At 40.3% G+C, this 14,988-nt stretch overlaps 1 protein-coding gene and 1 long non-coding RNA gene across 3 annotated transcripts in view; one reads left to right on the top strand and one right to left on the bottom strand.

Moving 5' to 3' along the window:
* The window catches only part of LOC127034256 (uncharacterized), a 33,010-nt gene that overhangs the window by 17,000 nt on the left and 1,022 nt on the right, over positions 1-14,988 (top strand). Inside the window, exon 2 of the long non-coding RNA XR_007769340.1 lies at positions 7,750-7,859. This is a non-coding gene — a long non-coding RNA (uncharacterized LOC127034256). The remainder of the gene's footprint in view (positions 1-7,749; positions 7,860-14,988) is intronic.
* ADAMTS18 (ADAM metallopeptidase with thrombospondin type 1 motif 18) overlaps positions 12,177-14,988 on the bottom strand; it is a 63,987-nt gene continuing 61,175 nt past the window's right edge. For both annotated transcript variants that reach the window (XM_050922866.1, XM_050922867.1), the window contains one exon: positions 12,177-13,108. In XM_050922866.1, coding sequence (XP_050778823.1) covers positions 12,993-13,108 — 116 coding nt within the window. In that variant the 3' untranslated portion in view covers positions 12,177-12,992. The remainder of the gene's footprint in view (positions 13,109-14,988) is intronic.

Here is a 14,988-nt window from a genome sequence, read left to right as displayed (position 1 = left end):
AGATTCTGGGATAGCAGATTAGATACAAAATTACTTTCAGCAACTAGTATAGATGTGTCTATTTAGCTTAGTTTTTTTCTTTTAAACCATCAGTTAGGCTAAAAGTCTAGAAACGTTTTGCCTATTAGTAATAAATTGCTGAAAAAACAATCTGAGTTAGTCATAAATAAATTAGAAATCCTGTCTCTAAACTTCAAATAATTCAAAATAATTTCTGCTGTGTTTGTGCAGAAAATCACTGAAAATCATCTCTAGTTATGTTGTTTTGTTTATAGAGCAGTTCCAGCTTTCTAACAAAAAAGGTCTTATTAAATATCCTCACCAAGGTCAATTCTAATCATGTCCACTAGGTGGCCGTCTAGGAACACACATATGTTTTGGCTGGCAAAATATATTAGGGTTTAACATTGTGTCATATTCTGATCATACACTAGAGTGTAGTCTCTCATCAAAAGCATCATATAGAGGTACAGATTATGCCAGCTACACTGGCTGTCTCTTGCTGAGCATTAGTAATAGATCCAAATCCATAGTTTAAATCAAATTCCTTTGAATGAAGTCTTACATGTTACCAAGACAGGGAAAAAATGTAAAAGACAGAATTAAAATGAATAGGCGTGTTGATTACATAGGATGAGAACCCTTCGCCTCCCATGTTGTAAAGGCTGGTGTTTGGCGACCTGGCTGTGATTTCCCTGGCTTCCCAGTTTCCAGGATTCGATAACATATTAAAGTGAAAACTGTGGACAAGGCACATTGACTCTTATAATATCCAGCAACAGTAAGTTAACAAGTAACTTTAAAAGATTGCAACCTGTGGGCTTGCATGTAGGGACGGGCACTGGAAAAATCAGAACTCATCCAGCCATTTGCCTGACACTCAGGTGGAACAGGACCTACTGTGAGGACAGAGGAGTTTGGTCATTACTGAGTATGAATTTTTTTGGCTGGGCCTTTCTTGAGTACTAAACACTGGTCATAATTTTTCATTTTTGCTCCCCCCGCTATAGATCAGAGTGCCAGCCTTCAGCTAACCTAGTCCTTTGAGACACGGCCCTGTATTGAGGATGCGGGTCCTAAGGAGAGAGAGCAGGAGCCACAATCGCTCATTGGTGCACAGTCTGGACTATTGTCCTATCTCCTCCTACCACTGGAACTGTATGGAGGGAGAAGTCCCTGTGAGTCCCTAGGATCAGAGACTGTAATTGCCCCTGGTTCTTGCCAAGATCAGGAAATGGGGATTGGGAGAATCATCTCCCATCTCTTGAACCATCTTCCTGCCCCCATTCTTCGCAGCTGAAGGAACAGTCACTACAGGATCCATATGTGTAAATAGAAGAACCAAAGTATTGCAAGAAAGCTGTTCTGGTGGTTATTTCCAACCCTTCCAGAAGCAAGGAAATCCCAAATACCCTGGAGGAAATCTAACTTGGCAGTATCCAGGGACTTGATTCCGACCTTAAACACATTAGTTTGACATGGGTATAACTCCATTGCCTTCAGTGATGTCATTCTTGATTTACAGAGATGTAACTGAGATGAGACTCAGACCCCAGAGACTCAAGAGAGTTCAGATAAACTTTGGATAAACATTCACACTTTTGAGAGCTTTTCTGAATGGAGGCCTTAGCGCATCAAGGAACTTCTGTATGCACCTAAGTGTAAGACCATGAAGTGTCGCATTGACTTCAATCCAATGACATAGGAGCATAAAAGGGAAACATGGCCACATGCAAATGCAACCCTGTGCAGCCTCCCTGCATCTTTGTTGCAGGCACAGGAGAATTATAAGAGCTTCATGTCCTGCACTATCTCCACATGCACTTGGGCCAGGGATGTGCACTGTCTTGCCTCTTCCCCATGAACTGCTGGCTAGCACAGCTGAACCAGCATGGGGTTGGTAGTTGATAGGCAGTAGTAGTCTGCTACTGGTGTGCAGCAAAATGGAAGAAAGGAAAGGTTCTTTCTAGAGCTGGTCATGAATTTTCTGCCAAAGTGCTTGAGATTTTTTTTTTTTAAAGGAAAATGCAGCTTCTGCAGAATTGAAATTTCCCAATGGAAATTATGAGTTAGCCAAAACATTTTCAATATTCCCTCTAAACAAAATATTCCATTTTGGAGGGGGTTGCCCCAGATCAAAGCCTTTCAGTTTGTCAAGCTGAATCTAAATGTTTCATTTTGTGTCATTTTAACCTTCATCTGAACTGTGATGGTGCCTCATAGGGTTGTAATTTCGGTATCTTATGCCTTTTCTCTCCCCTGTGGACTGGGCTCCCTATCTGGACAGCCTCTCCTGTGAAGCACCATGGTTTCTGCTCTGATTGAGCCAATGCTCCATAGTTGACTGTGGTGCAGCATGAAAGAAGTAGTTTAGGAAATGCTGATTTTTAACCAGCTCTGATTCACTTCCTGGCATGACACAGCCACTTGCACTCCTCTCTTACTCATCCACATAAATTCATGATGTAGGCCTTTGGTTGCCATGAGTACTAATTTGCCTGTTTCAAGTTTAAGTGGAGCAGTGGTAAGTTACAGGGTTGTTCTTCGTCTCTCCACCACACACATATGAAAAGCCAGCATTCTTGGTTCAAAACCTGCAGGATTGCTATGAAAAGTTAAAACATGATCTTGGAGCCAATCAACCCTTACAAGCTACACCTGAGGGGAATTTTTTCTCAGGGAATTCATAAAAAAAGTTCTTCTTTTCTCTTGATTAGATGTGACTGTTATGATTTAAAGGGGGAGCAGTGTCTTGTACATGGATTCCAATATAAACAGCAGTGGGGGCCTTACTGTTCCAAAGCCATGACTTTAAATCAGCATAGTTCCTCTGTCAAAGGGGATTATTGCAAAACACTGCACTACTGAACCCACCCCTTCCAATGGTTTCAAGGGGGTCAGAGAGGGAGGGAACGCACTGAGAAAAGGATGGAACTAAAAGAGAGATATGCAGAGTTCTGCGCCAAACAGTCACGAAGATTTAAGGACTGGACGACGCATGGATTATTAACAAATCTCTTTGCAGCCAAATACGTTTTAAACCACTAGATGCAAAAATAAACGGCCTCCAGTTTGTGTCTCGTCCATCTATTTAGAGACTTACAATGACACAAAGAACAAAGATGTCCTGAAAACGGAAGCGCAGACTTGCCTTTCAGAGCAGCCTTTTGGTGGTTGAAGGGAGCTGGCTGGGCTCCAACAAGCAATGGGTGCAGAAAATTAATGAGAAAATTAGGAAAGAGAATGTCTGAAAGTCAGCCCCAAGAATAACAATCTTCCCTAACTGCTCTGATTTTAACCCTAGCAAAGTGCAGTTGCTTCAGCTACAAAGCTGTTGATGCTACTTCACTTAATATTCTTCTGCATATTTAATATTATTAGCCAGATCTTCAGCTGATGTCGGTATAGCATTTATATCAGCTGAGGATCTGTCAGTTTCCCTACCAGTAATACGTGAGACAGTATTTGAATTTTTGACAATTAATTTTAAGAAGAATCTAAGCTGATGTTCTCCTGCTTACAGGTGATGTCAGCTGCTGGAAAAGTTGCAACTGCTGATGCTGAGACAGTCCTATTAACTGGACATTGGTGCATCTTAGTTCCATCTGTTCTCCGTGTGTGGCATACAGTAGTTTAGTTTCTGGAAGGATATAATACTTTGGTCTAATTATGGTTGTTGGGTTTGGTGTGTAGATGACTGGGGGTGTTGGTGGCCTGTGATATACGGGAGGTCAGACTACATGATCTGGAGGTCCCATCCCCAGAAAATTATACTGCTAAAATTGTTGTTTTGAAAGTTCAATCTCTTTAATGAGTTCAGTTATTTGAGGAGGTGGGAAAAATCTATGGTAAATGTCTTGCTGTGATTCCATTGTTTTAGAAAAAGAACACGTCATTAACACTGTGACTAACCCAGGCAGGCTTGTTCCCTTGCGTAAAGCATGGTGAAATATATTGGTTTTTTAAATGAAAATTGGTCTATTTTTAATCAAAATTCATTTCTTTGGACACTTTTTCTGGCTTTTCTAACAGAAATAAAGTGAACATTTTTCACTTGTGGAAAACCAAAAACAACCAAAACAATTCTGGTTATTGAAAATAAAAATAATAATAATAAAAAAAAGACGAAGAAAAGAAAAGATTTCAATCTGCTCTAGTAAATTTCCAATATGCATAGGCAAATTGTAGTTGTCAATGGGTCCTGTAGTTTTTCTTAATGGACTGGGTCGTGTCCCTAGATCTGCAGCCACACAGGGCAGTATTTGAGTTGATTTCTCTCCCCCTTCCACATAGGAGAACTTTGTGCTTCCATATCATTGTCCCCCGTCTCTGTGGCCCCTGCAGAGAACTCTTGACGTGGTCTCCTACACAGGTAGAGAGCAGGGAGTGGGCAGACCACTGCTGGAGGCTGGCTGAATCACATTGAAAATTAGTCAGAAAATCCTGGGGCCTTTCTGCGATCCTAGGCTCATATGTGATTTGGACAAGTCTCTGGTAGTATGAGTGCAACAGAGCACCTGTGGTCCACAGCTAATCTGGAGGCATGCCTGTGCAGTGCATACCTGATTTGGGGTGGGGTCTGAGGCCTTTCCTGTTAGACAGGATGACATGGGGAGATCTCAGGGAGGGAATCTTATTAGAAGCTTCCTCCTATCATCCTCCCTCCTGATTGCTTTTCCATGGAAAGCAATGATTTGAGCTAATACTTCTATTATAAAAATCCCCATAAACCTTTTCCAAAGAAGCTATTGTGTCAGCTCTCATACATCATTATGAGAGGATTAATGAACATTGTCACACCAAAACAAAATTAAATTCATCCTCAGCCACCTGAAGTCATTTAAATGATGCTAAGAGACCATTTTAAATTCTGACAAGCACAGAAATTCCATGTTAAGGCTGAAATATTGGGTGACAGTGGCTTGACTTAATCCTGGAGGATCAGTCTAAATGTTGAGGTTTATCTTAATGTCTTTGCCTCTGTGGGCAAAATTCAGGCATTAAAACCGAGTTGCTTTGTGGTTGAATACTTTATCTATGTTCAGCTATAAAAATATGTAATGTATCATTTCATTGCATGAAATATGACATAGCTACTATAGAAAAGATAGGTATTATTTTTCATGGTGTATAAGGGGAAGAATGGTCTTAAGGTTAACGCTCTGGACTGGGACTCAGGAGAAATGGGATCCAAACATGTACTTTGCTATGTACTTCCTGTGTGACTTTGGGCAAGTCACTCATGCTCTCTGTGTCTCAGATTCTTATCTGTAAAATGGAAATTTGACTACTTCCTTTGCATGTCTTGTCTGTTTAGAATGTAAGCTGTTTGAGACAGACACTGTGTCTAACACAATGGGAAAGTAGTCTTGATGGGGGTTCCAGGAGCCACTGCAATATAAATGAATAATTACAAATATCAATACCAACTGAATTTTGTCTCATTCACAATCTGAAATATTCTTCCACGAAGGTCCAGAAGACTGTTTCCTGTACAGTTATTTCTTTATCTGTCCACTGCAACCCATCAGGGCTGGCTCTAGCCATTTCGCTGCCCCAAGCACGGCGGCCGGTCGCGGGGGGCAGCGAACCGGAGCGGTTCCGCGGCTCCGGTGGACCTTCCGGAGGCGTCCCTGTGGAGGGTCCGCTGGTCCCGTGGCTCTGGTGGACCTCCCACAGGCGTGCCTGCGGATGCTCCACTGGAGCCGCGGGACCAGCGGACCCTCCGCAGGCATGCCTGCGGGAGGTCCACCGGACCTACCTGCAGCCCTCCTGGCAACCAGCAGAGCGTCACCCGCAGCATGCCGCCCCAAGCACACGCTTGGCACGCTGGGGCGTGGAGTCGGCCCTGCAACTCATACAGTCTTTTTCATCTCCTTCTGATAGGGAGCAGATAGAGGTACTGAGTGACACTTTTACAGATGTGTTCTTTTTCCCATATGCATCATTTGCCCAAACCACTAGGCTCATTTGTGGTTGTTCAAATCACTTCAATTAGGTTGTCTAGTTCTTTTATGGGAGGTAGTTTTTATGTCTCACCATTTTACTTACATTATTTGGCATGAACCATTAGAGACTATTGAAGTATTTCCCCCTTGTGCTTGAATTTGAGACCCATAGCTGAGGTCTGGTATATAAGCCTTTCCTTCTTAAGGAAAAACCTTTACTTTTCCAGATAATGCAAAGCCTTCTCGTCCTGTCTACCATTTTTGTATGAAATGGCCCAAAAATATTTTAATTCCCTGTTCCTGCTCTCAACATATACCAACAGTGTATCACACCTACAGATTACAATACCTATATATAAAAGGAAAACTTAGAGACTGAATTGCGAGCTGAATTCTGAATGTTCTTGACACCGTGTTTTTAATTCAGACTCTAACTTAATTTACATGTAGCCTTGGGTTTGGGCTTTTCTTAAAAAAAGAGATTTAAAATGAATGTACACTAAGGTCTGGAGGGACAAAAATGTATTTTCACTAGTTAGAGTTAACCGTATAACTATAAGTGGTGGAAGAAAGCAGCCACCAGGGAGTTGTGGATGGCCATTACTAGCGAGTGAAATTGTTTAAACTGTTTATTCTGCCATCTCATGTTGCTACTTTTATTTTTACCCTGTTAGTCTTTCAGGTGCATTATTTAAATCAAATGGTTAGCTATTGAGTTGATTAATTGAGCCTTCTGCTTTAGTTTCACTTTTATGGGCTCATGAGCTAAAGTGGCTTGAGGTTAAACAAAAGCAAGTCCAAACATTGAAAGGGCCTGCTGGATCCAACTCTGCAGAAATTCAGCAGATAGATGAAGCAAGACAAAAGTACAGATTTGCCCTATATTCTGTCAGTCAATGGCTATGCTGATGGGAGTCAAGTAATGTTTATAACCCCAAGTAGTAAAACTTCTGAAAGAAGTGAAGGTCCAGGCATGACATCTCCGCATTGACTAACATTCTCCAGCAGTTTTGAAGAATAACAGATTGAGAACCTCTGTGAAGAGTGTCATACATTGTGCAGGAAATGGACAAGAAATCAAGACTGATTTGGCTCTTATTCACATGAGATTGCCTAGTGAAGCATTCAGGGCATTCTTTCTGGCAGTTATAACTTCTTATTTTCAAATGTCTTTTGATGGAACTGAGACATTCTGTCATGCCAAGACTCTTTGCAGTCTGTTTACTGACAGGATAACTCCCTGAAAGTTCTACGTTTATTAATTTCCACGACTGATAATCATTATCTCTATTTATGACTCAGCACCTAACTTGCACCCATCTCTAACTCCCTTCTTGTTTTGACTCACTCCTTTGCTTATCCCACTTTGTTTCTCCATCTCTCCTCAGTTATCCTCTCAGACATTGGCCAGTGTTGTGCATTGCTTTCTAAAGTTAAAGACAAAGCTACGTTACTCAATGGTTCATGCACTGTGCTCTTTCAAAACCCTACTTAAAATTCACCTGTGTTGTGAGGCCCACAAAATGCACTGTGGTGGCCAGACAGCTGGTGTACTATGACCAAGGCTTTATTACACAATCATTATTATCTCACTTAGTTTGTGCTCCTCCTGTCTGCTTGCTGCATCCACTCCTTATTTCTCATAATGTAACTGACTGTAACTCTTTGGGTTAGGGATGGTCTTTTCATTGTATGTGTGCAGTGCACAGTGGAGCCACAGTCACTGATTGTGCGGCACCTATGGGCTATTACAATAGAAATAATAAAGCCGGTAATTTATTGTGTTGATGCTTTTGAACAGGATTCACTTTAAAAAGGAAACTAGCAATTTGGCTCATGTTGCTGTAAAACCACATACAGCAAAACGCTCATCTGCCTCCAGCAACAGTTCATGACTTCCAGGCACCTCAGGTAATTGAATTTGATTAAAACAATCAAGCCATTGTTCAGTTTCAGCAGTGTGATGAAATCTGACTATGGGAAACGCCGGTGTTCCTCTTTTGAAAGCCGCCATTCTGCTTTGTAAAGTGAGTCTTGGAGCAACTAACTCATTGAAAATTGCCAAGCTTTGCAAACCAACTATCAGCATGAGGGTTCAGCAATTCTAGATATTGATATATATTAATTTGGGGTTTCTCCAGCAGCATAACCAAACACATTTATGCAATATTGTCTTTTTTCCAATGTTTGGCTCCAGCACTGTTATTCATTGGCAGCTGTCAGTCTATTTTAATTCCAAATGGCTGTCCCAGAGTAGAGCACAATTCAGCATCCTAATTTTTGTGGCAATAACTAACTGAAATCAGTGGCTCCTAAACTGTGCACCAATGGAGGTGGTTATTCAAGAGATGGTTGGTCACGTTATTCTAACTCTCCTTTATTTTCACCTCCTGACCTAAACAATGTTAAAAGATAGTAACAGCACATTAAATATCATCCTAACATAAATGTTCCATGTAAGCAAGTGTTGACAGAGATGTCATATGATGGTGAATAGGCAAGGGACTGGCCTATGCAGTTAGGTGGGGAAAGAGGTCTATGGGACAGTCTATTCAGATAGAGTCCACCCTAAGAAATGGTTTTGGAAACCCCTGATTAGAGTACTTTATAGTAACAAAAATAATGCAAACAGCATCTCTATCAGCCTACAAGTTATTGTCATGGGAAAGACTTGGTGGGATAACTCCCTGAGGAGTTATCAATGAATAAGCATTGAGAAAAAGCTAAAATAGGAAAGCTCCCTTAGCAAACCACAGTCTCTTCTGAAGTGCAGTGTGCATCTGAAACAAATCCTGTGCTCAGTGCTCAGCCTGAATAGCTGAGCTGTGAACTAGGGGACTTGAGAGGTTTGGAACATCTCGGAAGTGTTCAGTTGTAGCTATTAGATTGCAGTAGCCCCAACAGCTACTGGAGATATAGACAGCAGATCTGTTGGCCCCTTTCCTAACACTTGGGCCTACTGAGGTGCAAAGGGATATACTGGTGAACATTGCATTTTGGTGGAAAGGGACTGACACTCACCATCCTCCCCCAGCCTTGCAGATAAACAGACACGCTGGAGTGATGAAGGAAGAGTCACTATATTCAACTTCATGTTCCATCAAAGTGTGCAATTGTACCTCAGTGACCCATTTTATTTCTGTGCATGTAAACTGAGCACACACAGGTGCTACTTCTGTCCCAACAACAGGAAGATCCTAATGAAAAATATTAAGATGGTCTACAGGCAAGTAAAGTAAGATAATGGGACATTTTTCTTGATAGCAAATGCAGTTTCTTACCTAGTGCAACTGCTAACTGATGAAAAAGCAAATAGTCCAAGGAGAACAAATGAACCAAACATGACCTCCTGAACACAGGAGGTTTTTTTGTGATTGTCCTGTCATCATGCTAATAAAACCATGAAGCTGTATCAGTTCAGGCCCTTTTAATGTCTGAAATCTAAACTCCGTTTATTGCACAATAGTAATGCAAACAAGCTGCACCTTTTACCCTACATAGTCAAATTGGCAGAAACACTGTGCTCACTCTGTTGAGTAAACTATGGTGCATTTCAGATGGAACAACCAGTAAGGTGAACAGCATATGTCCTTCCAATTTCAAGTGGAATTTAATATCCGGCCTAATTCCTGAAAGTTATGCATCAATCCTGCTGCATTGAATTCCCACTACCATGTCCTACTCGAAATGCTTTTAATTTTTTCTCAGAATTTGTGTAATCCATAATCACTACAGAGTGGACAAATTGGAGAGAGTCCAATGGAGGGCAATGAAAATGATTAGGGGGCTGGGGCACATGACTTATGAGGAGAGGCTGAGGGAACTGGGCTTATTTAGTCTACAAAAGAAAAGAGTGACAGGGGAGTTGATAGCTGCTTTCAATTACCCAAAGGGGGGATTCAAAGAGGATGGAGCTAGGCTCACCACTTCTCAGTGGTGGCAGATGACAGAACAGGGAGCAATGGTCTCAAGTTGCAGTGGGGGAAGTCTAGGTTGGCTATCAGAAAAAACTGTTTCACTAGGAGGGTGGTAAAGCACTTGAATGGGTTACCTAGGGAGGTGGTGGAATCTCCATCCTTAGAATTTTTTAACGCCCTGGCTCAGATTATTTAGTTTGGGTTGCTCCTGATTTGAGCAGGGGTTGGACTAGATGACCTCCTGAGATCTCTTCCAAGCCTAATCTTCCATGATTCTATTATATTGGCAGCTGACTTCTAGATTCTTGCTTGTCCTGGATATAAGTAAAGGGTAAAAAAATCCAGCCATTCTCCCATGTCTCTCTTGTATGGTACTTAGACATACACTCTATCTTAATATATCTGTAACATAATTTGAAGCCCCCATCTCTCTTTATGGTATATACCTATATGTAAATTTATGTACATGCTAATTATTTGCAGTATCGGGTCCTCAGAATTAATGGGATGATTTATCTGGCATCACGGGGGGTGGGAGGAGGAACTGTTTCTAGCCCTCATGTTGGCAAAGGAAAGCTTGAAAATATGACTCAAATGTTACTGATACAGTAATGTCCACCTGACTTTGCAGAGCCTGAAACAATACCTCTGAGAGAAGTGAACTGTGCCCCATTCATCATAATGAGTTGTTAACACTCAAACCCACTGCTGTGGGAATCCCTCACAAACATCATCCTGACTCATGACACTTGGACAAGGGCCCTTTCTGTAGCCACCCCATCAGGGCTCTGCTAGACTGGTGTTGGGAGTCTCTCCCAAACCCACCCACCCACTCTTGGATAAGAGGGGCTGGAGATAGGGAGCAATGCTGTGTGGAACGGGAAGGGCCCAGCCAGCAGTGGTCGCTCCCCCTACATCCGCCCAGTAGACAGTTCTTGTAAAGTCAGGCCTTCCTTCTACCGCAGCAGCGTGGGTAAATCCACAGCATGAGGCAGGTAAACAGCACAGGGGTGGGACTATGGCATTAGGGAGGGGCCATGGGGCTTGTCAGCCTAGGATACCGTATTTGTCTTAATCCAGAACTGTCTGGGATTATTTGCATTAGTATGGATAAACATACACCATTTACATTACTCTTCATCAATGTATAGCCTCCATATTTTATTCAAGAATTGTACAATTCCAAATATAGTGAACAGTTAGAGTACTTTATTATAAAACTTATAAAATAATTAAATATTACACTTATATTTTTGCTTTTTTTTACACCATAATCCATACTTTCTGACACTATCATTTTCTCTTCTGCACTGTTGTCACTTACTTAAGGAAGTAAGTGATGAAATATAAAGGAAAAGCTATGCATTAATAAATTAAGTATTTTACATCAAATAATAAAAGGACACAATTATAAAAACAAAACAAAAAAAACTGCAGTTTTCCAAGAAAAAAAAAAGTTACAATTATACAAAGTCCAATATCAAGGCAGAGCCTAGTTGATTGAGATATGTTTCCAATCAACATTTCTTAAAGTATCAGAGAATACATGTTTTTCATTTAAATTGTTGCAAAAGGAACTGCTAATTTTAACTGACCACTGTCTGGCATTAGTGCTGAGATGGCTAATCCTAGTTTGAAATGATACTTTAAAAAGCAGGAAAATTGAGCTACATTCATCAAAAGAAGTTGTGGGATTGGGTGGAATTAGATAAATATGTCCCTTATAGCCACTCCCCAGAAAATTACAGTAGGACACAGTCCTGTTTCAGTTACAATGGTTTTGGCAAACGGATTGGGTGTTTTTTTTCCAATGCAGAAACATTTTAAATGGTACCATTTGATATATGATATCTATTGACTGCTGGATACTGAATGACTACACATATCATTGCAAGTGGTATAAAATGTTTAAGGAGCCTGACCTTAAAAAGTGTGTTTTGAGGATTATCAAAATGTCTAAAAATATAATTGAATTTGATTTTTCTGATTAGATTACTATTTTTTCCAATTGATGATCTTTCATGTATCAAGAGTTAACCATTCCGAGAAGTGTGTGTGAATTAACAGACTATCCTATTCCTGCTATTTCTCTTTTGCTAACTGATGAACCAAAATTTGCAGAGAAAATTGAGCTAAAAATAAGTTATTCTTAAGCATATTGGCATTTAAACAATTTAGTTTCTGAAAAACATATTTTGAAGTTTTATTATTTAAAAAAGTCAAGTTTAAACCTTAAAATAACTTACCTAACGTGCTTAGAATGTTGAAAACAATATAACCATTGAGCTCAATATATCTTTGAGTTCCTTGAGTTAGTCAAAATGTGAAATTCTATTTTACTTGTATTACACAGCAATACTAAAAGTCCCACATAGTCTACTGGCTGAATATTTCTAGGAATACATTTCAAGTTGCTAGTTAACCACCTCTGAGTTTCTACACTAAGCAGAAAGTGTAAGTTTTCAAAACAATAAAAACATTAGCATGATGCCAAACTTGCTTTTCCAGCAGCAAGTGTAATACAGAAGCACCATTTACTTTAGTAGTGCACTATATACTTATTGTAGTTACAACACGTGTGATGTGTGACACTGCATGCTCCGAGCAACAGCCATATGGACCTCTCTCTCATGAGGACGGTAGTAAACCTCCTCCTTACTTTGAATGGACATTATCATAACAAATACTGAAAAGAAGCAATGGTGATAGACTGAGATATACTATACTGCCACACTGTAACCTCCGGCATGGAATTCTCAATCTCTTTTGCTCACATTCCAATAAATATGCGGATGAGCATTACTTACCTTATTTTCTTCCTTATCACATATGACAGTGCAAAATGACGTATTTAAAGAGTGATGGGAAGAAATGACCCTTGTTTGGGAGTGTTCAAGTGATCCATACTACTCTGCACTTTAGAGAGGTCAGCAAAAAAACAGTCCTGGATCACCGTTTATCTAACAATTACTGTACCTCAGATAATCCCCTAGAAAGGTACTCTGCCGTACATCTCTCTTCCATCAGTGGCTTATGTGGCACCAGGTCCTGCCTTAAAGTCAACTGAATTTCAAGTAAACAAAAAGGGAGAATCTTGACATTGCAGGATTGCAATAAAATATTGCAATCAGTTCTTCCTTGTGCATGATTTACAGCACTGCTTGCCATAAAATTTGTGGTTGCAGACACCATGCTGGGGAACCAGATGACACCAAGGGAAGAAATCCAGACAAGAGGGATCATCTGAAAAAGGGAAATCCAATCAATATGTTTAGCGGGTATTTCAGCAATTCTGCAAATTAGGCAGTACTTCAGTTTATTGATTTCTACACACTTGCCGAGGATGTAAACATGACGGATGATTCCAGTTAAAGAAGAAGGAGGCCTTGTACATTCTTTTTTTTATATCAATTTCTTTTTAATTTATTAGCTCTATTTTTGATGTAATACACTATGGCACTATGAGAGGCAAATGAAATAGTTTATAACACAACACTTCAAAAATAACCTAGGGTGACATCCTTGGCCCACTGTAGTCAATGAGAGTTTCACCACTTTACTGAAGCCAAGATTTCATCCCTTATCACTATATTATTTTACAGATTATAACCACTGCAATAAAACCAACTATTTACACAAATGGGTCCACCACAGAGCCCTATGCTAATGAATATTACTCTACCCTTTCTTTGATGTGCAGAGAAAATAGTTCAGGCTCTGAGAGTGTGTGTATGTACATACGCTATAGAAATAAATCTAAATGTTCAGACCACAAGCTCTGTATGTGTGTGCGCAAAATTGCTTGTGTACATACATGTACCCACATTTTATGGGTGTGGGGAAGAGGGTTCAGTTTCAATTATCTAAGCCTAAATGCACAGAAGGGTTAAAATTTGCATCCACAAAGCAAAATCTCTTGCAAGGTCCCTACTTCTGAGACCCCAAGTTTGCATCCTCAAATGGAGACATCTAAATTCTGTCATTTATAGGCATGTTTCACTCATTAAAATCTGAACAGGACCCCCAATATAATAATCAAGCTCTTGATCAGATTATATGACACAGTAATTTAGGGTGGGATTTTTCAAAAATGCTTAACATTGGCCTTGCTCTGCTCCCACTTCAGTGGTAACATTCTCATTGACTTTAATGGGAGCAGAGTTAGGCCAACTTTGTGTGTTTGAAAATTCCACCTTTAATTAAAAAAAAAAATCAGACACTAAAATGCAGATGAATGTTTTGCTTCATTTATTTCTGTATATGAGTCACACACATACAGCCCAGTTGGTTAAAAACTATTTCATGGGCATCCCATTCTACATTTTGCAGTCACTGCTTTATGCTTCTTTTAAAGTACATAGTGATGATTCATATGGATGATTTATAAACGAATTCAAAACGCATGAGAAGCATGAAGACTTTTAAGTGAGGTTTAGAAAAATTTATAGCTAAATTGAACTCTTCAATGAGCATGGGAAAACATTCCATTCTGCCTTCACAACTACTGTACACATGGACAGTAAAGGGAATTTACAAGGATTCTTACTCAAAAAATCTAGCTACTGTTGCCTGTGTTCTCAGATCAGCTACTAAAGGGGTGGCACAGAGAAAATGAGCTCACTCTCAGACCATACAGACTCCCTCATATCTGTAACACCAGAGTTACACAGCCACACACCCCTCTGTTTTATTACCTGCCACTTCACTGTGTTGGCTTCTTTTTAAAGAAGTGTTAAGGGTTTTGTTTTGAAACCCCCCTCAAAAGATGGCATGCATAAGGCACACAGTCTGACAAGAGATGTCACTGTCTAATAAAATGCTTCCCTCCACCCCAATAACACATTGCAAGCAACGTCACATACTGGACAAACTGCACTCTGGGAAGTAGGTGGCACATACCTTGCCGCAGCATTTCCCCACTAGAGTCAAGCCTTCAAATTCCAATGTGTTTTACAGATTTTCCACACACAATGAAGGAGATAGTCCCAGCTTTGCACATTTTGGCCCATTATCCACCATACCAAGACAAAACCACCACACAATTTACCAAGTCTGACAGTGAATGCTCAAGTGAGGACTATGACTTGAAGGGAAAGGGCATTGCAAGTGATGACTGAGAGGCA

Source organism: Gopherus flavomarginatus, chromosome 14, assembly GCF_025201925.1.
Source record: "Gopherus flavomarginatus isolate rGopFla2 chromosome 14, rGopFla2.mat.asm, whole genome shotgun sequence".
NCBI lineage: Eukaryota > Metazoa > Chordata > Testudines > Testudinidae > Gopherus > Gopherus flavomarginatus.
Note: the sequence above shows the minus strand (reverse complement) of the source record. Positions and strands in the feature narration are given on the sequence as shown.